Raw genomic sequence first — 25,173 nt, forward strand, 5'->3', positions numbered from 1 at the left:
CATCATCTAAAATATTATTTTTGTGTCTGTTGCCTGGAAAATTTGAGCAATTTATTTGATTCATTTTCAAAAGGATTTATTTGTTTGTCATTGGGATTTGCTTCAGTTCTGAGAGAACTTCTTTTCAGTTTCAGAATGCAAGTAGCTAAAGTCTTTTTAAGGTACAACGGTGGAGATGTTTTGCGCTTGTAATTTAAAAATTCTCCAGCCAGCCAATATTCACCTCTTGTAATGCCACAAGAAACAAATTCTTGAGGTGAAGTTTTGGTATTTCACCAGATTTATTTTTCTTTTTTTCGGCAGGTTGCTATGGTGTTGATGGAGAAAGTGACTCCATTATGAGTTCTGCCTCTGAAAATTCTACAGAACCCTGGTTCTGTGATGCATGCAAATGTGGAGCGACACCCAGTTGTGAGTTGTGCCCCAACGTGGATGGAATTTTTAAAGAGACGGATGCTGGAAGGTTTGTTTCACCAGTATTTATTTAATAAAAGAAAAATGGCTATCTTCAAAGTCCCGGGGAGTTGTTGACAGGTCTAGAATGTAGGCTGATTGAATGTGGTGCTTAGAATGTCAAGCTAAGCAATGTTGCAGTTTGTAATGCCCGGAGTAGAAGAGTATCCGGGAAGTTAGTTCGTGTGACACCTGAACACATGATATCGGATCACATACCAGTTTGCAACTTTTATTGCATTTACCTTACAAAGTTAGATTACACATGCTTTCTGACAGATCTGTCCAAGAGGAAACCCTTGCACTCTGTTTGTTCATGTCTGGAACTTAGCAGAGCTACCAGATATCCCTGTCCGCTGTTGGCCATTCAGTATGCAAAGCTGTATTAAAAATTCTTGGGACCTTGGGCACCACGAACGTTATAATTCTCCCCCACCCTGCCGATCCATCCCCTTTCAAATCTACAGAGTTTATTTTGCAGCTTCACTACGATCCCTCAGCTGCAAAAGGGGTTTGAAGCTAGAACTCATCAAAATATGTTAATGTATCCACTGAAGCATTAAACTTCTGAAGACTTCTGTCTAAAAGCCATACCTATTTTTTTTTAAATATTGTGGAACTATCTGACAGCTCTAACACTAGCACTTCTGGATTTCAAGATGCAACCTCTATTGAATAGTTATTTTTCCATACCTTTTATAAACAGTTGTGTAAAATAAGTTTTTTCTTTTAAAGCAAAACAAAACAACCTTCCAAAAGCAATACTACTACACAGGTGCAAATGCAATGTACTTTTCTCCTGGGTTGCTGACAGTAGTGCCTGAGAGATAAATCCTCCATGCCTAGAGACTCCTGCATAAGGGTTTACCATCTCTGCCACACACACAGGCACTGGGAGCAGAAGGGTGGGAATTTAAACACCATTTCATACGCCAATGAAAAGTGACAGGAAAAAATTATTCAGAGGGGGGAAAAAAAAGTCCAGCAGTTGTTTCCAACCCCATCATTCCCAAAATGACCTGATCGTTCCCTCAGAGTTAGGCTACAGACTTAGAAAAAGATGCAGTAAAAGTGGCGTGGCAAATGGAAAAAGGAACTGATTGGAATAGAGAAATTATCACAAGTACTTGCCTAAAAGGGCTACTGCTGCAGCCAAACTTTACCGCCTATGTGCTCTGACCGGCTCGAGCGCAACCTAACCTGCTAATGGAAGCCTGCCCCCCACCCTGTGCCCACCACACCTGCCTGTCAACGCTTCACCTAGTCTCATTGGTGCACTTGCACTGCCAATCAACCCTTCTTCCTAATTTTCTCCAGGTTTCTTGCAGCAGTACCGGGAGATTAATATGTAATTCTGAGAGATTCTGGGCAATCTGGGAGGGTTGATAGCCCTAATTTCCATTCAAAATTAGTTGGTAAAGTAACCTGCTAAACAAAGAATGCAGATGGCATTGTTGATTTATTCACAGTTTGCCATTAAATTGTAATTGTATGAATAGCTTAGAACGTGTATTACCAATAATTTAAAAACTGGCACAGATTTTCAGAATCTGCTATCAATACTTGTCACTTTTGCTACAAGCAAAATGTGAAGGTATGGAGTAATTTATTGTTTTTAATTACCTAATTTATCCTGATTATAAGTTTAGATGAATGTATAATAAATCTAATGATGAGGAAAACAGTTGCAATTATCACTGAAGATGCCTAAACCCTTCATAAAGAAATGTTAGCCTGAGTTACAGAAATTGTGAAGTCAATAGAAAACCTTTCATTCTTTCATTGGTTTAATTAGTTGTGTAACCTATTTGGAAAAAATAAATGGAATCCAAGTGGCGTTTTCAATATGGAAACTCCCATGTATTTTACAAATCTAGAACTGAACTAATTTAAGCTGCAATAGGACTTAGTGCAGTTTGCTTTAAAAAGGGAAACAGCTGTGCGCTACCATCAGTAGCTACATAATACTGCATAATCTTATTTGGCTAACATGCTGTAATGTTTATGAAAAAGATACCATACAAGGTAATAACATGGCAATCAGATCTGTGAGAAATTGTGTAAATGATATATTAAAGCTATTTTTAAGTGGTTCAAACTTGCAAGCTAAAATCAAAATCTATTACATTTTATTTGCTAAAAGAATGATATTTTATGAAGCTATGCTCAGATTAATTATCCGTATATAGTTGACATTATTGACGGGCTTTTGAAAATCAGGATTTTAACCCATTGAAATATTTTGCTATGAAATTACATATTTGTTACATGTTGAATATTAAATTGGTAAATGGCAGTGAAATAATACTACAGGTTGAACGTCCTGAATCTGGCAACCTTGGGACCGAGGCCAAGCCGATTTTCGTGTTTTTCCAGACTTCGGAACGTGTTTCTGATGTCCGAAGTCCTAAAATATCGCAACCTGGGCTCGGGCGTTTCCGGACTTCGGACGTCAGAAACACGTTCTGAGTCTGAAAATGCCTGGGCCCAGGTTGCGGTTTGACAGGGTGGCTGGATTCCAGAACATTTTACGGATTCCGGACGACCCTGCCACCAATCGGTCCGGATTCCGGAACTCCGGATTTTGGACGCTCAACCTGTATTACAAATAATCTTTCAAATTGTCTTCTCTTCCCTCCTCTCCTAAGAGTGGCTGGTCATTGCTGCAGTATGATTGCACAGGTGCTGGTTGCCTGTCAGTAACTAGCCCGAGGTGCCATTCACAAGTGAGCCTTGATAGTGCAGGGAGCATCATGCCAAGCCAGACCCTGTCCTCACCTGATGTCTACAGGTGCATTTCACCCTTACCAGGGGTTGTTGGATCAGGAGTGAGAAGCCTAGCCTATTTCCTTTTCCTTTTCCCCAAATAAAAAAGCTGAGATAGATTGATATACTTCTAGAAGGAGTTCATGTACCTGAAAGTGTGCATATGTGAAACTTACTTTATTCTCAGTTAACCTTGGATTCCACTGACTGTCTTGTATATCTTGTTCATTGTTTTTTGAACATTATATTCAGTTTGGCCAAACTATAGGTTTACTTTAGACACAAGGAGGTTTACCAGGATGTTACCAGGGATGAGGGACTTTAGCTATGAGGAGAGGTTGGAAAAGCTAGGGCTGGTCTCCTTGGAGCAGAGAAGGTTAAGAGGTGACCTAATAGAGGTTTTCAAGATGATCAGGGGTTTTGATAGAGTAGATAGCGAAAGGCTGTTCTCTCTGCTGAGTGGGTCAATAACAAGTGGTCATAGATTTAGAATCATTGGCACAAGATCTAGAGGGGAGAAGAGTAAAAATCTTTTCACTCAGAGTTTCTATGATTCTAAGTAATCTCAGTAGCCTCCTGTGCATTTTCTCTTTAGGTGGGTTCATGTTGTTTGTGCCCTTTATGTCCCTGGTGTGGCATTTGGAGATATAGACAAACTTCGTCCTGTTACTCTTACAGAAATGAACTATTCAAAATATGGTGCCAAGGTAAGATATTATATTTGTGTGTGGCAGTGAAAATGTTCTTAAATTTTTTGAGCATCTGGTAAGAGGATTATGAGAAAAACAGGAGATCGGAAATATATAGATTAAAAACTTACTAAACTTAACAATTTTCAAAAAAAGTCTTGGGGCATTCACCAGAAATTTCCACTAAGTTTTAGGTATTAAAATTAAAAATGTGACTAGGTATTTTGCATAAAATATACTGTACAACTATTACAAGAATAGAAGACTGGAAAATTTGGGGCAAACCAGTAGCACAGCACAATAATGATCTTGTAAGAGTGATTTCTCTTTATTGATACCATTTATAGTTTGCACGTGTCCTACGCCTTGCGCCTGTGCTTCCCCTTGGTGCCCCTACTCCTCAGCCTAACACTGTGTTGAAGTGTTCTGAGTGGGAGGAGCAACTGTGGTTGCAGGTTGCTATTGGGTGCGGTGCCTTGTTCACGTAGTCGAGACAGGGACAGGAACTGTCCTTGTAATATCTAGAGCCACATCCATTGATGCAGTAGCTGCAAGCGCCTGCCCAATCTCTGGCATTTCTGTTACTGCCATTACAAAATCAGCGCCACAGCATTAAAGGGAATACAAATGTATGAAAAAAGTACAGGACAAAACAAGCGGTAAATGAAACATATCACATTCCTACACGGTGCAACCAACACACACCATTAAACCCATTTCCTCACCCCCGCCCCAGCAGTGTCACAATCTGTTGAGAGGCAGAAAAATAGAAGGGAAAAGGGTAAGCCAATTTATGGGAAAAAAACACAAGGAAATTCCCCTCTGCTTACCACAGGCAATCAAGTAACCTGCGAAGGAACAGGGATCAGCCATTCAGTCCCTCAACTACTTTAATCAGATCATCGCTGATCTGTACCTCAACTTTAACCATATCTGTTGATACCCTTGCCTAACAAAAATGTATCGATCTCAGCCTTGAAAATGTGTCAACAGCCTTTTGGGGAAGAGAGTTCCTGACTTCCACTACCCTTTGTGTGGAAAAAGTGCTTCCTGATTTCACTCCTAAATGGCTTAGCTCTAATTCCCCCACCAGAGGAAATAGTTTCTCTGTATCTGCCCTATTGAATCCCTTTATCATTTTAAACACCTCAATTAGATCGCCCCTCAACCTTCTAAACTTGGAATACAAGCCAAGCTGAAGCAACCGGTTCTCCTAATTTAATCTTTTAAGCCTCGGTATCATTCTGGTGAATCTGTGCTGCACCCCCTCCGAGGCCAATATATCCTTCCTGAGCTGTGGTGCCCAATACTGAACACAGTACTCCAGATGCAATCTATACAACTGTAGCATAGCTCTACCTCTTTGTATGCCACCCCCCTTGAGATGAAAGTTAACAATCCACTAGTGTTTTAAACTATTTTGTGTACCTGCCCCCTAGTATTTAATGATTTATGAATCCCTAAATCTCTGATCCTCCACAGTTCCTAGCTTCTCACCACTTAGAAAGCACTCTGATCTATCTTTCTTGGGTTTTAGGAAAGATGGTGGATGACTGTGCACTTCCCCACATTCAACTTCATCTGCCACAGTTTTGCCCACTCACTTTATCTGTCAATGTTCCTTTGCAACTTTCTGCTCCCATCTACACTACTTACTGTGTCGCCTAACTTGGTGTCGTCAGAAAACTTGGATATAAGGTGCCACCCATGGCTCAGTTGGTAGCTCTCTTGCCTCTGAAACAGAAGGTTGTGGGTTCAAGTCCCACTCCAGAGTCCATACATAATCCAGGCTGATACTCCCAGTGCAGTACTGAGCGAGTGCTGCACATCGGGGGTGCTGTCTTTTGGATGAGACATCAAACCGAGGCCCCGTCTGCCCCCTCAGGTGGATGTAACAGACCCTGTGGCACTATTCGAAGAAGAGCAGGGGCGTTTTCCCCAGTGTTCTGGCCAATATTATCTCTCAGTGAGCACCAAAAACAGATTATCTGATCATTTAGCTCATTGATGTTTGTGGGACCTTGTGCACAAATTGACTGCCACGTTATGTACATTACAACAGTGACTACACTCCAAAAGCACTTCATTAGCGGTAAAGCGCTTTGAGATGTCCTGAGGTCATGAAAGACACTATATAAATGCAAGTCTTTTTTCTTTATACTGTCCTTTATTGCTTCATTTAATTCATTGGTAAATATAGTGAAAATCTGGGGCCCCAGTGCCGATCCCTGATGGACACTGCTAGACACATCCTGCCAATTGGAATACATACCCATTATCTGTACACTCTTTCTCACCAATTTCCTATCAATGTCAAAAGATTACCTCAATTCCATGTGCTTTCATTTTTGCTAATAATTTCTTGTGTGAAACCTTGTCGAATGCCTTCTGGATGTCCATATAAATAACACCCATAGACACTCCCGTATCTGGTTAAATTCTTCTTTGTCTATGTTACTGCTGTCACATAGTGTGCTATTGGTGTCAATGAGCTATCCACCAATACCCTTGGATCTCTCTTCTGTGCTCTGTTCTCCAGTATGTCACTATTCATTTATACTCCCACTGCTTATTTCCTTGTTTTATGGAATCTTTTTGTAAATTCACAGGTCTGCAATTGGAACCTTAATTTAGTTCTGCAGAACCTGTTTGAACACACATTTATTTCATACATGTGAACTGTACCATTTTTAGCACTGATTTTGTTTCTTAATGCTCTTATTATGATGTGATATTTGATTTGGCATTCTGACATGGTCTTTAGGACTTAACTGAGTTTTTAATCTAAGGCCACTTTCTAGATTCACTTGTCACACAAGTGTCACACAATCCAAACTAGAATATTGTTTTCAGTATGCTCAGGTACTCACAGAATTCCAAGTTGTATATCTCACACAGCAATTCAGGCAACTGGTGAGTAAAACCAGTGGATAGCCAAATGGATGGTTGAATGTGCCCAACATTGTTGCCATTTTTAGGGAAGAATCATGAAGCAGTTTAATGTCAATCCACCAGTTCCATAGCTGTTTCTTGGTCATCTCTTGAGTAAGCTGTAATTGATAGCATATGCAATGCATGAGTAATCCTCATTTACTCAAATATTTTCAAGTTTTAACTATCGCATGACTGATTGGTCCCAATAGGAAAAATGGTCCAACCGTGGCTAACAAGAGAAATTAAAGATAGTATTAGATTAAAGGAAGAGGGTTATAATATTGCCAAAAAGAGTAGGAAGCTTGAGGACTGGGATGATTTTAGAATTCAGCAAAGGAGGACCAAGAAATTGATAAAGAAAGGGAAAATAGAAAATGAGAGTGAACTAGCGAGAGACATAAAAACAGACCGTAAAGCTTCTATAGGTATGTCAAAAGGAAAAGATTAGCAAAAGTAAATGTGGGTCCCTTACAAGCTGAGACAGGAGAAATTATAATGGGGAATAAGGAAATGGCAGAGAAATTAAACAAATGCTTTGTGTCTGTCTTCACGGAAGAAGATGCAAAAACTTCCCGGAAATAGTGGAGAACCAAGGGCCCAGCAAGAATGAGGGACTGAAAGAAATTAGTATTAGTAAAAAAAAAAAATAGTACTGGAGAAATTAATGGGACTGAAAGCCAATAAATCCCCTGGACCTGATGGCCTACATCCTAGGGTTTTGAAAGAGGTGCCTCCTCACAACTTACATTCCCTCCTATTTCTTATGTTCTTATAACTGATGATGTGGCTCCTATGCAAAGGTACCTGCCCTTTTTATTTCCGTAATACTTTCTTTTACCCCTACAGTGTATGGAAGATGTAGAATAAAGACATAGGGGTAGATTTTCATAAAGCTGTCGGGAAGGAGGCGGGACTACAACTTTCGGGTTTTAGTCCCGCCTACATCGACGTTCGGCCAATCCACGCAATTTTCCCTTGATTGACCTTGTTAAGCCCGCCCAGTGGGCTCAGCAGGCCAATTAAGGGCCACCCGGCAACAGGTGACGTCACAGACTGAAATTTCATCTGTCAAGAGGTCTTGACAGATGAAATATCAGTGTTTCACAGCTGTATGAAGCTGTCAAACACTGACAGTCTGACTTCTAACCTGAGTCCTTCTACACAGACTCAGTTGGAAGTCTCACCGGCAATGGAAGCTGAAGGCTGTCACTTGACAGCTCGCAGCCATTTTGCTTTCAGTGCCGGCTGAGTGATGGACTCCCGAAACCTAGAGGAGGAAAGGCTGTTAAGGTAAGTACAGGTAATTTAAACTTCTTTACACACTTTAGACACACCAAACACACTTACCTTTGCACTCATGCACCCATCACTCACCTGAACACCGACATCGAGACTCCTCCAAATCCTTCAACCCGACAGCCTGACTGCTCTAACCTGGCGTGGTTTGGAGCCGTCGGGAATCCCACACGACACCCTTCAAAATAGGGATTAGGCTAAAAACTGCCTGTTAACTACCTGTTAACAGGCAGTTAATTGGCACTAATCCCTTCCCGCCTCGGGTCGGCGGGTCCCAGTGCGGGGCGGGTACCCGCCTCCGCTGAAACTTACGTGGAGATGGGTTTTGGGCGGGATGGTGTCGGGACCCCCGAAATCGGGATTCCCCCCCCCACCCCCCCCCCCCCCACGCCTGAAACCCCACCTGACGGCCCCAGGAAAATCGACCCCATATTCTCTAATTTGTACGGTCTTCATTTACATCTATCCTCCACACACTACAATCCAATGCATCAGTTTTCATTAGACCCTGTAGGGCTACAGTTGCGGGTGGGTGAGTTAGTGTTAAGTGGTTAGTTTTATTTTAGCTTGACATCTGGCACAATGATACAGGTCCTAGAGCTTTTATATGTAATAGTAAGTGTGTTGTACATGGTCTCCCATCTACCAAATCACAACAGTATTTTCATGTGCGTGTTTGGCTCATGATTTCTGCAGAATCTTTTGAGCTAGGCTATACTATAATGCTTGGAGGATTTCCCTGCTGATTTTCTTCTTTCGCTCATTCAGGAGTGCAGTTTATGTGAAGACATACGGTTTGCTCGAACTGGAGTATGCATAAGTTGCGACGCTGGCATGTGCAGAGCATATTTCCATGTGACGTGTGCTCAGAGAGAAGGGCTACTTTCTGAAGCTGCTGCTGAAGAGGTGAACCCATATTTACAACTCCTTCTGCTTCCTGCTTTCACCCCTGCATGATAACTCGCTTCCCAGATAATAGGTTTTTCTGTGTTAACTGTATTTAAATAAATGACATTTTAAAGAGATTTATGAGGCAGCTACATATTTCATCAACTTACTCATCGGGGACTGTCAAGACAAAATGGCTTAAGGTCTGAATAAAGAAATAAAAGGTTGAGGGAACATCTGTTTTTCTACATGTAATTAACATGGGTAAGCCAAGTACTGCTGTTAGTTTTAAAATGTAATTTGTGTAAAAGGGGGAATGATCAAAAATTATGGATTGATACCCTTGTTTCAATTACTATTAACTATATCACAGGTTAAAATATATTAAAAGCACCCATTGCTGGTGACCTAACTGTTTTCCATTTAATGATACTAGCAAAGGATGTATTATAAGTATTAACTTATATGTGTCAAAGGTCACTTTAAAATTAGAATAGGTGTGTGTTTAGTAACAATTTTTTAAATATAAAGTCAAGTCAAAGACTCTTGAAATTCAGCAGTAAATTACTTTCTATTTTATGGGCTGCTCTTTGACGTGTGCAGTTTAATTTGAATGCACTCACCAGCCCATTTTTCATACTGTTAAGTAGTCAAGACCACTTCAGTGCATGAAGCAGCATATCTAGATGCACTTAAGAGCTTATTTTAGTGGGACCCTGTATAGGACTTGATGTTGAAATGATGCTGCCTTTGTGTATGGATAGCAGCCAAACTATCTGTTCTGCATCAATAACATTCAGCAAATCATTACATCAATGCTAAGAGAAAGCCATGTTTGATTTATTTTTGAAAGGATAGCTGTCCTCATGAAGAATAAGACTTATCGAATTTTATTCCATCAAATTGCAAACAGTGGTTCATCATTGGACTTTGGATTAATTGTATATATGTTGAGTTTTAAGCTGCACAAACTTTAATGTTGAGAACACAATGTGACTACATGGGACCTCAGTCTGACATTAGAGCACTCTGATTCACTACTTCAAAATCCACACATTGCCCTCTTCACATCATTCATGTTCTGTATAACTTTATTAAATAGCTAATAGTGTGATTGCAGTCACTGATATTTTCATAAACTTAATACAACCTAATTTTTTTGCTGGGCACTCTTGAATTTTATTTAATAATACAATTTAGCCAAACCAACTTAAATTCGCTTAATGAATAATTGCTGCTGTTTAAATACTGAACCATACCGACTAGAAGGGCTTTATCCTTGGTCTAAGTGGAGTCAGGTGATTTCAGACAGGACAAAATGGGAGAAGTTTTGTTAGCCTCATTGTTGCTGGGTTTAAAATCAGTAAGCGCTCCAGTTCCAGTTTGCTAATCCAGTGATGTCTGCTGAAAAGTACATGTATGTTAATATGTGGTGAGTACGGGATCAGGCTCAGTTGTGGTGTCCCCCATGTTTGAGTAAGATTGACTGCTTGAGAGCAGTGAGTGGTGTTATGGTAGACACTGGCTTTTCATCTCTGGGACCTGGAGCCCAGTCGAGACTGATGTAAAATTCTTTTATGTCTGCTGCCTAGAAAGGAATGGTAGTGTGGTCATGTTACTAGACTAGTAATCCAGAGGCCTGGACTAATAATCTAGAGAATTTGAGTTCAAATCCTACCATGATCAATCCTACAGTTTGAGAAATTATATTCAGTTTAAAAAAAAATAAATCAGGGAATAAAAATTGGTATCAGTAAAAGTGTCCACGAAGCTGACAGAGTGTCATAAAAATGCCCTTTAAGAATGAAAATCTGCTGTCCTTGAATGGTTTAGCCTATATGTGACTCCAGTTCCACACTGTTTCGTGTTTGATTCTTAACTACTCTCTGAAAAATGGCCTAGTAAGCCACTCCATTGTACTAGGGATGGGTGATAAATGTCAGTCTTGCCAGTGACGCCCACCTCCCAAGAATGAATAAAGGATGTAGTAAATGGCCAAGGGCAATACAGTGGGAGAGGCAGCGAGGTGAAGACACAGGACTGCTGATACAGTCTGTTGCTGATAATTCAGTCATGTGTTGCATTACAAACTTTGAATTATCCAATAATTTGAATTAACAACAAAATGAGAATTTAGTGCCAAAACATTGTATTATCAAATAATTTGAATTAAGTCACTTTGAATTAAGAGGAGTAGATTATACTGCAGTGACAAATTTTGATGTAAATATTGAGAGAAACAAGAGACCAGAGGCAGGATTCTAGAAAGATCAAGGAGGGTGGAGATAGAACAGTGGGTCAGATTCATGAGTGGTTGGTCTCTGGCCGAAAGAGAAAGCACTTTAAAAGCAAGAGAGACAGGCAACAGAACAAGACATCAGCATAATGTTGAGGAACTCGTTGTGATGGGATGTAGGGGAAATGAAGCTGAGGCTCTTGCTGAAGATCATTCTCAGTCAAAATGGGAAGGTTGGAGGGGATAATGAAAATCTGACAAACATTTATCCTGAAAGGAGTGAGGCTGGAAAGGGAACAGAAGAGAATGAAGAGGAAGAGGATCATCTGGCATCCAGGAGTTTCTTGAGCTTCTGAATCAAACAGTACACAAAAAACTGCAAATGCCACAAACCTGAAATAAAAACAGAAAATTCTAGAAATAAATAGGTCTGCCAGCATTGTTTTGTGTGTAGAAGTAAGTTATCTGGGACCTGAAAGAAAGAAAGACAGACTTGCATTTATATAGTGCCTTTCATGTCTACCGGATGTCCCAAAGCACTTTACAGCCATTGAAGTACTTTTTGAAGTGTAGTCACTGTTGCAATGTAGGAAATGTGGCAGCCAATTTTCACACAGCAAGCTCCCACAAACAGCAATGTGATAATGACCAGATGATCTGTTTTTGTTATGTTGATTGAGGGATAAATATTGGCCAGTGATATCTCCCCTGCTCTTCTTCAAAATAGTGCCATGGGATCCTTTAAGTCCACCTGAGAGAGCAGATGGGACCTCGGTTTAACGTCTCATCCGAAAGACAGCACTTCCGACAGTGCAGCACTCCCTCAGTACGGCACTGGAGTGTTGACCTAGATTTTTGTGCTCAAGTCTCTGGAGTGGGACTTGAGCCCACAACCTTTTGACTCAGATACGAGGGTGCTACTGGCTGACCTGGCAGAAAAACAAGTCTCTTAATAAGGACAAAATTTGATGGGGCGGGTTAAAGAACAGGCAAAAGCCAGGAATGCAGATTTCTGTCAGAGCAGTTAATGGGTAAATGGCCAGCAAACAAGTTTTTTGAAAACTTAAAAACTGGTGGTTGATATAGGTAGTTAGTCATAATAAGGCAATGAGAAGTAATTTGAAGAACAAAAACAAACTTGTAATTATATAGCGCCTTTAATGTAGTAAAATGTCCCAAGGTGCTTCACAGGAGCGTAATCACACACAAATGAAAATAGTTAAGTCAGGCAATGCATCGAGAGAGGGTTTAAAAAAAACCTCCAAAATGGTGGTGAAAGAATTGGAAGGAGGTGGAAGAAACAGGAAAGAAAATGGGGAAATTAATTATAATCAATGCTGACTTCATAGCTCATGCATTATATAGTGATCACTCACTGTAATAACCTGTAATGCAATCTGCTTTCTCTATTTGACTCTGCTAAGCAAATGTTTTAGAAAGTCTAGAAATTGCAATTGCAGCAACTGTCCTTTAAGAACAATATAAATTTATTTGAAGTAGAGTTGAATACAGATTCGTATTTGATAAGTTTGATTGTGTTGACCCAAAATTCAGATTTTTTTTTTTTGGCTTGAATTTCTAGTAACGTTTTCCATTTTTGAATATAGCCAAGCAAAAAAATAAATTTCCAAACAGGGAAAAAAGTAACTAAGCTAAGTTTTTTTACTTGTATAATAAAAACAGTAAATGCTGGAAATACTCAGCTGGTCAGGCAGCATCTGTGGAGAGAGAAGCAGAGTTAACGTTTCAGGTCAATGACCTTTCATCAGAACTGACTGCAGCAATTCAGATTTGGCTTTAGAGTTCAATTGGTTTGAATCATCAGATTGAACTAAATTTATGAAATTAAGGTGGTTCACTCATCTTTACTCTGAGGCAATTAAAGTTGATTTTAAAATAGAAGAATTTTAGGAAGCCAGTGTATAAATAGGGATAATGGGTGTGATAGCTTTTTAATATAGTGGGTAAAAGGCAGCTGAAAAGGACTGCTTCAACATGCATACAAATTCACTTAAAAAAAAAAAGCCAATTTATATTGTAGAATTGCTCCATAAATTGGCTTTCCTGTGCTGGATACGTGTCCACTAAAATCAAATTGCCCCATCTATATTAGAAGTGATTTTACAGTTTGCAGGAGGAAGAGGGCCAAAAATTTATGACTACCACCAGGTCAAGCAGCTGCCTCAGTACCCACCTGCCTGGGTCCTTTCCCAGCTATTGGGTAAGGTGCCAGCACTAAAGAAAATAGCAGCAACGATTGACTTTAAAACAGTTGAACATATGCTGCCTCTGCCTCGGACATGAACGTTATTTGGTGACACCACTGTTGGACTTTAACTTTATGTGCCACCTCTAGCCGTACGGTCATTGCACCTAAATTAGGAGTTTGCTGCTGATAAAGGAAGTGCAATTGGTGACAAACATCCAAGGTAAATGTAGTGGTGGTAGATTCAACTATATACCTGGGGCACTATGTCCATGGTTATGCTACCAGACTGGCTAGGGTAAGTAATTTGTAAAACATCACAGCACTGAGTATCTGCCTGATTTCCACCCAGATAAGAGCTTAATCTGGGCTGAACCAAGTCAAATAGTGTAAAAGATCACAGAACTGTAGTCATAAATGAGTTATGGCCATAACTACAATATGGCCAAGTATCCACGATCTTTTAAGCTTGTCCATTGAACCCTTTGCCCGAACCAGTTCCCCGCCTATAAAACTGACCATGCTCCCAGGCATGAAAGGCAATTTTCTACCAATTACATAAGAACATAAGAAATAGGAGCAGGAGTAGGCCATTTGGCCCCTCGAGCCTGCTCCACCATTCAATAAGATCATGGCTGATCTTCTACCTCATCTCCACTTTCCTGAACTATCCCCATATCCCTTGATTCTGTTAATATCCAAAAATCTATCGATCTCTGTCTTGAATATGTTCAACAACTGAGCCTCCACAGCCCTCTGGGTTAGAGAATTCCAAAGATTCACCACCCTCTGAGTGAAGAAATGTCTCCTCATCTCAGTCCTAATTGGCTGACCCCTTATTCTGAGACTGTGACCCCCTGGTTCTAGACTCCCCAGCCGGGGGAAACATCCTCCCTGCATCTACCCTGTCAAGCCCTGTAAGAATTTTGTATGTTTCAATTAGGTCACCTCTCATTCTAGAAGCGTAGAAGGTAGGAGCATGAGTAGGCCATTCGGCCCCTCGAGTCTGCTCCGCCATTCAATGCGATCATCCAAATTCAGTACCCTGTCCCTGCTTTCTCCCCATATCCCTTGATCCCCTTAGCCTTCTAAACTCTAGAGAATATAGGCCTAGTCTACTCAATCTGTCCTCATAGGACAATTCACCCATCTCAGGAACCAGTCTGGTGAGCCTTTGTTGCACTCCCTCTATTGGCAAATATATCCTTCCTTAGGTAAGGAGACCAAAACTGTACTCAATACTCCAGGTGTGTTCTCACCAGGGTCCTATATAATTGCAGTAAGACATCTTGGCCTAGAAATTCGGTTGGTAGCGCCGGCGCTGAGCGCCTAAAGGGACCTAGAATTGGGGCGATGCCCTATGTTGGGGCGGACGCTATGAAGATGGTGACAACTCAGATATTGACTATACATTTAGCGCCTGCGCTAAGTGCGCGCGCCCGCAAGCGCAAGCAGATCATGACGTCATTTCAGTGTGCAACGCCTTCTAGGAGCGCCTGAGCGCATATTGGGTGGCGCCTGGAGCCTTAACGCCCAGTGCTATTAGTGACAGTTCGAGGGAGGGCTAGCAGGCCCTTCTCGGAGTAGGGGGGCACTATTTAAAGGGGACAGCTCTAGTGCAGAATCCTCAGCCACTTGGCCTGCTCATTGCGATCGCTGCTGGACAGAGTTGGCGAGCTACTGTGGAGCGGAGTTTTGGGAATTGAGCTTTACAGTACTTGGGACCTTCAAACCGCAGCACTTGCAGCACTACACCTAAAAGCCTTTTGACCAACTTGCATCGGAATGGGAGCTGCTTTGTAGGGCGACGGCCTCATCGCCCAACACTGTGAAGGGGCAGAGAGACGGCGGGAGAGAGGGCCGGGATTGGCCAGAAGGAGGAGGGGCAATGGAGGTCGGCCAAACCGACGGGATGCTGCGAGGGTCTTTAGGCAGCAGGTGACAAGCCTTGACATGTCGGAGGAGCAGTGTTTGGGAAGGCTCCGATTCCGGAGGGACATTGTTACTGATCTGTGCCACCTGCTTGGTCAGGATCTGCAGCCGCGTGAACGGTGCAGAACCTCTCTGTCCGTGATCGCTAAACTGACTGATGGCCTCAACTTTTATGCCAACGGATCCTTTCAGTCAGCCATTGGGGACATTGCGACTGTCGCTCAGGTTGCAGTCCACTGTTGCATCCAGCAAGTTACAGATGCCCTTTTTCGGTGAAGGCGTCAATTCATGACCTTGCCTCTGACCCTGCACAAGCAGGCGGAGCGCGCAGAGTATCGCTTCTATTGCGGACTTCCCCATGGTGCAGGGGGCGACTGACAGCACACACGTGGCTTTGAGGGCGCCATGCCATCATCCTTAGAACTTCTGCAACCGCATGGGGCTCCACTCCCTCAACATGTAACTGGTCTGTGACCACCGCCAAATCATCATGGCAGTCACCGCGCATTTCCCAGGGTGCAGCCACGATGCCTTTATCCTGCGGTTGACCTCAGTTTGTAACCTTTTTGAGGGGCTGGCTTGAAGACGAGGCTGGCTTACTGGGGACAAGGGCTATCTTCTCTGGCCATGGCTGATGACAACACTCCGTGTGGCCGACACCCCAGCAGAAGAGCTGATCAGCAGCGGCCATCAGGCGACCAGGCACAGTAAACAGCACACTATTGGTGTTCTCAAAAAGCGTTTCCGATGTCTGGAACATTCGGGGGGATCCCTGCAGTACTCGCCGCAGCAAGTGGCACACATCGTCGTCGTCTGCTGCATGCTCCACAACTTGGCGAATCGACGCACCCAGCCAATTCCAGCTGTCCCTCAACGACCAGCAGAGCAGGCGGAGGAGGATGAGGAGGAGGAGGAGGAGGAGGAAGAGCAGGCGGAGGAGGAGGAGGAAGAGCAGGTGGAGGAGGAGGAGGAGGAGGAGGAAGAGCAGGCGGAGGAGGTGGAGGAGGAGGAAGGTGGAAGGGCTGCTGAAAGTGGAAGGGCCATACGTCAGAGGCTCATCGGGACTCGTTTCGAGACCCCTGTGGCGGAATGATGAGAGTCTTAACTCATGCGCACTTTGGATGTTTGACGGCCTCTGAATGCCAGCATCACTGAAAGTAGTCACGTGCACCATGCCACGTTGAAACTTCTGTTTATTGGCACAAAAGTCTTTCATTACAGCAAAACAACGTAATGTCAACAGAAACCATAAGTTACTAAATAACTGTGAACTCTTCGGCAAAGCCGCAAAACTGAACAAACCTTCCGCAAATATAACAACAGGTGAGTGTGTCCTTGAATTTGGACAAAGAAACATCTCAGCACCTCCCTCTACAACTGGCCCCTTGAGGGAGAACGACTTCTCTTTCGCGCCCGGCCCCTTCCCTCCCTGCTGCTCCTACGTAATTGGACCCCAGTGGCGGGCTCAAGGCTGGGGGACGCCTGCTCACTGTGTGGAAGCGCAGAAGCCCCTGAGGTACGGCCTGGCCGACCTCTGGGCTTGGAGAGTGCGGACGCAGGATGCTTGATGTGACCATGACTGGAAGCAGTGTGCCCTGCAGGTGGTGGCAGCTGCAATGCAGACGTCCCAGTGCTGGCATATGCAATGGTCTCCTGCCGAGAGAGGACACCTGCACCATGGTCGGACGACACACTGGCTATCTGAGGGGAGCGGCTCGGCTCATCCGCCACAATCGCATGCCCCACTGATTCCTGACCTTGTATGGGACTGGAAGGGCCCGGGGTGATCCTAACTGATGCAGAGAGGGGTGGCTGCAGTGAGAGGTCGCGTTGCCTCAATCTGGGTGTGGAGGAGCCCAGCAAGTGACTGCGTGGAAACAGTGAGGACCTGTGTGCCAGGTGCCAGTGCTTCGGAGAAGCCCTGGACAGTTCTTCCCATTGCTTCGGACAAGGCAGGTGCCGACCGCTCCACTGCCTCGGACAAGCCCTGGACAGACCTTTCCAGGGATTGTCCGAAGCCCTGAACAGTCCTTTCCATAGCCGACTCAAAACCGTGGACAGTCCTCTCCATTGTTGGGCCGCAGCCCTGGATAGTCCTGTCCATTGTTGCCCCGAAGCCCTGGATAGACCTGTCCATTGTTGCCCCGAAGTCCAACATACTCTTAGCCAATGAATCTATTGACTCAGGCATCTTCTCCACTGCAGCCATCAGCTCCGTGTGTCTGACCCGGGCCTGTTTGCTCATTTCAGCCAGGCGATGCACCTCCTCTGCACTCTGTGCAGCAGTCATCACTACCTGCCTTGCCCTCCGGGGAGACGGTGGCCGAACTTGCCTATCCCCCTTGCGTTGCTGCATGCCGCTTGGTCCGGCAACTGGTTCATCCTCAGAGCACCCCCCCCCTCCCCTCCAGGGGACTACTATCCCCAGTCTGTAGATGTGTCCGCTCCCTGGATTCTGCAATGGCTAGTCCGGAGTCCTCCTGCTCCTCGCCTCCGGTGGCACTGGCACTGGCAGCTTCAGTGCGTTGAGCCCAAGTTGGTGCTGATTCATCTGAAAGTAGGGAGGTGGAAGAGTGGCTTTAGCAAAAGGACAGGTTTGCTGAAAGGCATGCCAGATTGCGGCAAGGCTCTGACATGGCTGCACACTGAGGATGCATGCTGGCTGGGGGACCAAGTGGAAGGCAACAGGTGAAAAAGGTGAGAGTCTTACCCTTGCTGTCGGAAATGGGGTCGGCAGATGCAGTGGTCACAGGACCAGACAGACGTCCTCCAAGAATCTGGTGCACTCTCGCCTCCAGATCCGTGAGAGTGACCACTTGTGGAGGACCACCACCGGTTCGACGCTGCTCCTTTCGGATCGTCGCCAGCTTGGACTGCAGGGGAAAGAAGGGGAAGTTCTGTAACATGATGCCTTGAGAGATCATCGCATGCCCCCCATGGTGCAAGAGCCCTTATATGAGGCCTGAGACATCTGTCCATGTGTGTGGCCAGAAAGGGCCATGGGTGCTTGCTGGCAGATGGCCATTGGGGCATCATTGCAACAGGGTGCCCGAAGTCAGCTGCAGATGGAGGGAATCAGAAGTTTGGTAAACCATCACTCACCCTAACGATCCGTGTGAGGTCGTTGAATTTCTTCCTGCACTGAACAGGGGTCCTGGTAGCCATGCTGCTGGAGTTGACCCTCACAGCAACCTCCCTCCAAGATCGTCGGTAAGCCTTCTGATTCGGCCTCTTGCCATTGTCTGGATACAGGACATCTCGACGGCGCTCAACTGCAGCCACCAAGTGGTCCAGAGCTCAAGTGCTGAAGCGCTCTGCTCTCTGTCTAACCTTCTCCATGCTCAACAAGTTTCTAACGCCAGAGAAGGGCGAGCGCCGATTCTGAGGCCTACAGGGCGTTGGGTGTTGAAGCTCAGGCTGACTGACCCACCCCTTTAAGAGCCGGCCGGTGCCTGGAAGCCTCGTGGTTTCCCGTAATTGAGATCACCTGCGCTGCGCCCGTCCGCGTCGATATTGAGTAGCGCCTGAACTTTTGCGCCTTAGGAGCACCGCGCAACGGCTGAATTAGCGCCTCAATCCCCTTTGGGGGCAATGCAACCCAATATCGCGCCAGGCGGCGATAAGTTTCGTCTGGGTATAAACTTTGCGCAGCGCCAGTTCTAACGCCTCAAGCGGGGCTATACCAAATTTCTAGGCCCTTTACTCTTATACTCAAATCCAATTGCAGTTGTTCGAGGGGTTCATTACATTGCGTCCAGATTCTCGGCAGCACAGGAACCCATGATTATGAATCCAGCTCAAATCAGCTGACCAGCCATGAACCAGCCTCAGGCCTGCTCTGCTGATGCAGAAATCATTCATGTTTTTTTAAAAAAAACTTGAAGGATGGCTTATTTTCTGGCTATTCCTCTGCATGGTGGGAAAAGTTAAGAATACTTTAGACTCAGTAGCGAACAATTTAAATTAATTACTGTAATAGTTTGCAGGACAGAGAGAAGTGCTGCTTACCCTGTAGTCGCCAGCCTCCGTGTCCTAGGCCCATCCATCTTCAGCTGCTTCATCAATGACCTTCCCTCCAACATAAGGTCATAAATGGGGATGTTCGCTGATGACTGCACAGTGTTCAGCACCATTCACAACTCCAGATATTGAAGCAATGCATGTCTGCATGCAACAAGACCTGGACGACGTTCAGGCTTGGGCGTAAGACAAAGGTCCTCTACCAACCTGCCCCCGCCACACAGTTCTGTCCCCCGATTATCAAAATCCACGACAAGGCCTTGGACAACGTGGACCACTTTCCATACCTCGGAAGCCTACTGTCAAAAGGGCAGACGTCGACGACGAAGTCCAACACCGTCTTCAGATTGCCACTGCAGCCTTCGGTCGCCTGAGGAAGAAAGTGTTTGAAGACCAGGACCTCAAACCCGGCACTAAGCTCATGGTCTACAGAGCAGCAGTGATACCCGCCCTGCTGTATGCCTCCGAGCCATGGACCATGTACAGCAGGCACCTCAAAGCACTGGAGAGGTACCACCTATGCTGCCTCCGCAAGATCCTGCAAATCCATTGGCAGGATAGGCGCACCAACGTCAGTGTTCTTGCTCAGGCCAACATCCCCAGCATCGAAGCTTTGACCACGCTCGATCAGCTCCGATAGACGGGTCACATTATCCGCATGCCCGATACGAGACTCCCAAAACAAGCGCTCTACTCGGAGCTCCGACACGGCAAGAGAGCCCTGGGTGGGCAGAGGAAACACTTCAAGGACACCCTCAAAGCCTCCTTGAAAAAGTGTAACATCGCCACCTACACCTGGGAATCCCTGGCCCAAGACCGCACAAAGTGGAGGAGAAGCATCCGGGAAGGCGCCGAACACCTCGAGTCTCTTCGCTGGGAGCAAGCGGAAGCCAAGCGCAAGGAGCGCATGTCAACCCAAGCACCCCACCCACCCGCCCCTTCAACCACCGTCTGCCCCACCTGTGACAGAGACTGTAGGTCCTGCAGTGGACTCATCAGTCACCTGCGAACTCATTTGTAATGTGGAAGCAAGTCATCCTCGGTTAAGAAGAAAAAGAAGGATAAGTGGCAGGTAACATTCGCGCCACAGAAGAGCCAGGCAATGACTATCTCCAACAAGCTAGAGTTTAACCACCGCCCCTTGACATTCAATGGCATTGGCATCACCGAATCCCCCACCATCAACATCCTGGGGGTCACCATTGACCAGAAACTTAACTGGACCAGCCACATAAATACAGTGGCAGCAAGAGCAGGTCAGAGGCTAGGTGTTCTGCGGTGAGTGTCTCACCTCCTGACTCCCCAAAGCCTTTCCACCATCTACAAGGCACAAGTAAGGAGTGTGATGGAATACTCTCCACTTGCCTGGATGAGTGCAGCTCCAACAACACTCAAGAAGCTCGACACCATCCAGGATAAAGCAGCCCGCTTGATTGGCACCCCATCCACCACCTTAAACATTCACTCCCTTTACCACCGGCGTACCGTGGCTGCAGTGTGTACCATCTACAAGATACACTGCAGCAACTCGCCAAGGCTTCTTCGGCAGCACCTCCCAAACCCGCAACCTCTTCCACCTAGAAGGACAAGGGCAGCAGCCGCATAGGAACACCACCACATCCAAATTCCCCTCCAAGTCACACACCATCCTGACTTAGAAGTACATCGCCGATCCTTCATCGTTGCTGGGTCAAAATCCTGGAACTCCCTACCTAACAGCACTGGGAGTACCTTCACCACACAGACTGCAGCGGTTCAGGAAGGCGGCTCACCACCACCTTCTCAAGGGCAATTAGGGATGGGCAATAAATGCTGGCCTTGCCAGTGACGCCCACATCCTATAAATGAATTTTAAAAAACTCTGAAGGGGAATTTATTTTTCTCACCTTTTATACTATGCCATCCTGGCATGTTGAGGCCCCATTGGCTCTGTTCCAGTCACAAATTGATTAAGCTGGTTGATTACGCTGATTCATAGGGGATTTTACATTTGGGCTTAGGTTAATTAGCTTGCGTGGAAACTTGGGCGCAATTTCACCGTGGCCAGACGGGCGCAGTGTTATGTGCTTTTTGGCACAATTTGCTGATTGCGGCCTTGGAGGAAACTCGGGGCCCAAATTACCAAGTAATTGGCCTAGAAATTCAGTTGGCGCCGCGCCAGGGCTTTAGCGCCGGAAAGTTAGCGCCGGCGCTAAGTCCCCCTGCGCGCGCCAAAAATTCAGTAGCGCCGCGCCCAAACGGCTGCCGGTGCTACTGAAGGGTGTTTGCGCCTGAAAATGGGCGCTACCTGCCGCATTGCGGCGCTATTCCGGCGCTGCGGCGCCCGATGCGGTGCGGCAGGCTCGGGAAGTGCAGGCCTCCTCCTTCAGTTAAGGAGGAGCTGCCTGCACCCGCCCGCTGGCCGGTAAAATCTTCACAAAAATGAGCCCGGCACCTCGGGGAAGTGCCGGGCTCGCAGCCCAGAAGCATCTGTTCCGCGGGGGGGGGTGGAGGAGTCCGGGGAGGGAGTTGCGGGCAGGCGGCCGGCGGGAAAGCGGCCGGCCGCCGCGCGACCTTAATGCGCCGGTGCAAACTCCTGTAAGACTCGGTTGCCAGAGTCTTAGTTGCGGCTGCCACGGGCGAGGCGGCCGCAACTCAATTTCGGCGCTGGGGCCCGTCACCACGGCAACCGGGACGCTGCGCACACCGATGACGTCATCGGTGCCGGCGCAGTGCAACTGGTCTACCGCCGATGGTAGGGCCCCAGGGAATTTCTGAACCGGCTGTAAGTCCAGCGCAATGACCTCTAGCGCCGCAAAATGGGCGCAAAGCCCACTCAATTTCTAGGCCATTGTCTTGGATATAACTTAAATGAAAGTAGTGAGCCTAAACAAGTCCAAACTGTTCTGATTTCCTAAGAAAAGCTAAGCACAACAACAACTTGCATTTATATAGCACCTTTTAATGTAGAGAAACGTCCCAAAGCACATCACAAATGTGTCATCAGAGAGAAATTGATGCCGACTAAAGGAGGAGATATTAGAAGGGGTGACTCAAAGCTTGATCAGAGAGGTGGGTTATAAGGAAGAGAAGGTGGTGGAGAGGCTGAGGGAGGGAAATCCAGAGCTTGGGGCGTAGGCAGCTGAAGGCCAGTGATTGGGTGAAGGGAATGGGGGACATACAAGAGGCCAGAGTTGTAGGGACCCAGTGTTCTTGGGAGGGTTGTAAGGCTGGAGGAAGTTACAGAGATAGGGACAGGCAAGGTCATGGAGGGATTGAACAAGTGGATGAATATTTTAAATTTGAGGCGTTGGGGGACTGATAGCCAATGTAGGTCAGTGAGAACAGGGGTGATGGGTGAGTGGGACTTGGTGTGGGATATAATATGGGCAGCAGAGTTCTGGATGAGCTCAAGCTTATGGAGGGTGGAAGATGGGAGGTTGACCAGGAGAGCATTAGAATAGTTGAGTCTTTAGATGACAAAGGCATAGATGAGGGCGTCAACAGCAGATAAGCTGAGGCAGGAGCAGATATGGCCGATGTTGGAGAGATAAAAGTAGGTAGTCTTTGTAATGGAGAATATTTGGGTCCAGCTCAGGGTCAAATAGGTTGCGAATAGTGGGCTTCAACCAGAGACAGTGGCTGGGGAAGGGGATAGTATTGGCGATGGGAGTACGGAGTTTGTGGCGTGACTAAAGATGATGTGGGGGGCGGGGGGGTGGGTGCAGGCAATGTTTCCTCTAAGCTGTGCGCATGCACATTGATATACCTATCAATTCATCCAATGAAAAGCGACGAGTTAAGAAAGTAACTATAGGTTTTTATTGGCTAAATAACAGAGCCCACCCTCGTGGGTGATCGGATCCAACAAGGAGGAATACCAGCCAGTCGACCACCTTTATACCTGGGCAGGTAGGTGGAGCCATGGACGGAGTCAGCAGTGGTCAGCCCAGGTATAACAGCGTGACAAGAGGCGACCTCGTATAGTGATACAACAGTGTGAACAGTGATAACCATAGAGTAACGATATAACAGTGATAACTATAGTGTAACGATAGTGAACGACAAAAGTGGTTTACCACACACAGCCATGCAGTAATCTGAAAGGTGCCACTCAGAAGCCTTTCCAGTGGAAATACGCAGAAATTCAAAGGGACCGTGCATTGAAATCAACAGGCTGCGCACAACAAAGCGCAGCTCAGAGAGAACTTTAGGGGGGAGGGGGCAGTACCTGAGGAGAGGGAACCATTTACAATGTCAGCTAGCATGGAGGCCAAGAAGGGAAGTTGGGTGGTCGGAGGTTTCGTGGGAATGTGGTCGAGAGAACAGGAGGTGGGTTTCACAGACAAGATGATCTCTGAGGGGGCATGAGGGGAAATAGTTTTTATTTACAGCACAGAAACAGGCCGTCCGGCCCCTCGGATCTATGCCGGTATTTATGCTCCACACGAGCCTCCTCCCACCTTGCTTCATCTCACCCTACCAACATACCTTGTTCCTTTCTCTCTCATGTACTTCCATCTAGCTTCCCCTTAAATGCATCTGTGCTATTCGCCTCAACTACTCCACGTTCTAAACTTCTCTCAGTAAAGAAGCTTCTCCTGAATTCCTTATTGGATTTATTGATGACTGTCTTAAATTTATGTCCTCTAGTTTTGGACTCCCCCATAAGTCAAAGCATCTTCTCTACATAACAATATATATTAATGATCTAGACAATGGAACTAGATGTAATATCTCCAAGTTTGCAAACGACACAAAGCTGGGTGGGCGTGTGTGCTGTGAGGAGGATGCCGAGAAACTCCAGTATGATTTGGACAGGTTAGGTGATTGGGCAGAAGCATGGCAGATGCAATATAACGTGGATAAATGTGAGGTTATCCACTTTGGTGGCAAAAACAGGAAGGCAGATTATTATCTGAATGGCAATAGATTGGGAGAAGGGGAAGTGCAACGAGACCTGGGTGTCCTTGTGCACCAGCCGCTGAAGGTAAGCATGCAGGTGCAGCAGGCAGTTAAGAAGGCAAATGGTATGTTGGCCTTCGTAGCGAGAGGGTTTGAGTACAGGAACAAGGATGTCTTGCTGCAGTTGTACAAGGCCTTGGTGAGACCACATCTTGAGTATTGTGTACAGTTTTGGTCGCCTTATCTGAGGAAGGATGTTCTTGCCATGGAGGGAGTTCAGCGAAGATTCACCAGGCTGAATCCTGGGATGGCAGGAATGACGTATGAGGAGAGATTGGGTCGATTGGGCTTGTACTCGCTGGAGTTTAGAAGAATGAGAGGGGATCTCAATGAAACTTATAAAATTTTGACAGGACTAGACAGACTAGATGCAGGAAGGATGTTCCCGATGGTCGGGGAGTCCAGAACCAGGGGTCACAGTCTAAGGATAAGGGGTAAGCCATTTAGGACAGAAATGAGGAGGAATTTCTTCACCCAGAGAGTGGTGAACCTGTGGAACTCTCTACCACAGAAGGCAGTAGAGGCCAATACGTTAAATATATTCAAGAAGGAGTTGGATATATTTCTTAAGGCAAAAGGGATCAAGGGGTATGGGGAGAAAGCAGGGACCGGGTACTGAATTTGGATGATCAGCCACGATCGCATTGAATGGCGGAGCAGGCTCCAGGGGCCGAATGGCCTACTCCTGCTCCTATCTTCTATGTTTCTACCCTATCAAATCCCTTCATAATTTAAAGACCACTATCAGGTCACCTCTCAGCCTTTTCTAGAAAACAGAGCCCCGACTTGTTCAGTCTTTCCTGATCGTT

The 25,173-nt window shown here is 45.8% G+C and overlaps 1 protein-coding gene across 1 annotated transcript in view; it reads left to right on the forward strand.

The window, feature by feature from the left end:
• Positions 1-282: 282 nt before the first annotated feature.
• Positions 283-25,173, forward strand: part of phf14 (PHD finger protein 14) — a 276,564-nt gene continuing 251,673 nt past the window's right edge. The window contains exons 1-3 of the mRNA XM_085988375.1: positions 283-463; positions 3,815-3,926; positions 8,907-9,044. Of these exons, the coding sequence (XP_085844501.1) occupies positions 339-463; positions 3,815-3,926; positions 8,907-9,044 (375 nt within the window). The 5' untranslated portion in view covers positions 283-338. The remainder of the gene's footprint in view (positions 464-3,814; positions 3,927-8,906; positions 9,045-25,173) is intronic.

Source organism: Somniosus microcephalus, chromosome 5, assembly GCF_052327205.1.
Source record: "Somniosus microcephalus isolate GS21.2 chromosome 5, FLI_Smic_1.0, whole genome shotgun sequence".
Classification (NCBI taxonomy): Eukaryota; Metazoa; Chordata; class Chondrichthyes; order Squaliformes; family Somniosidae; genus Somniosus; species Somniosus microcephalus.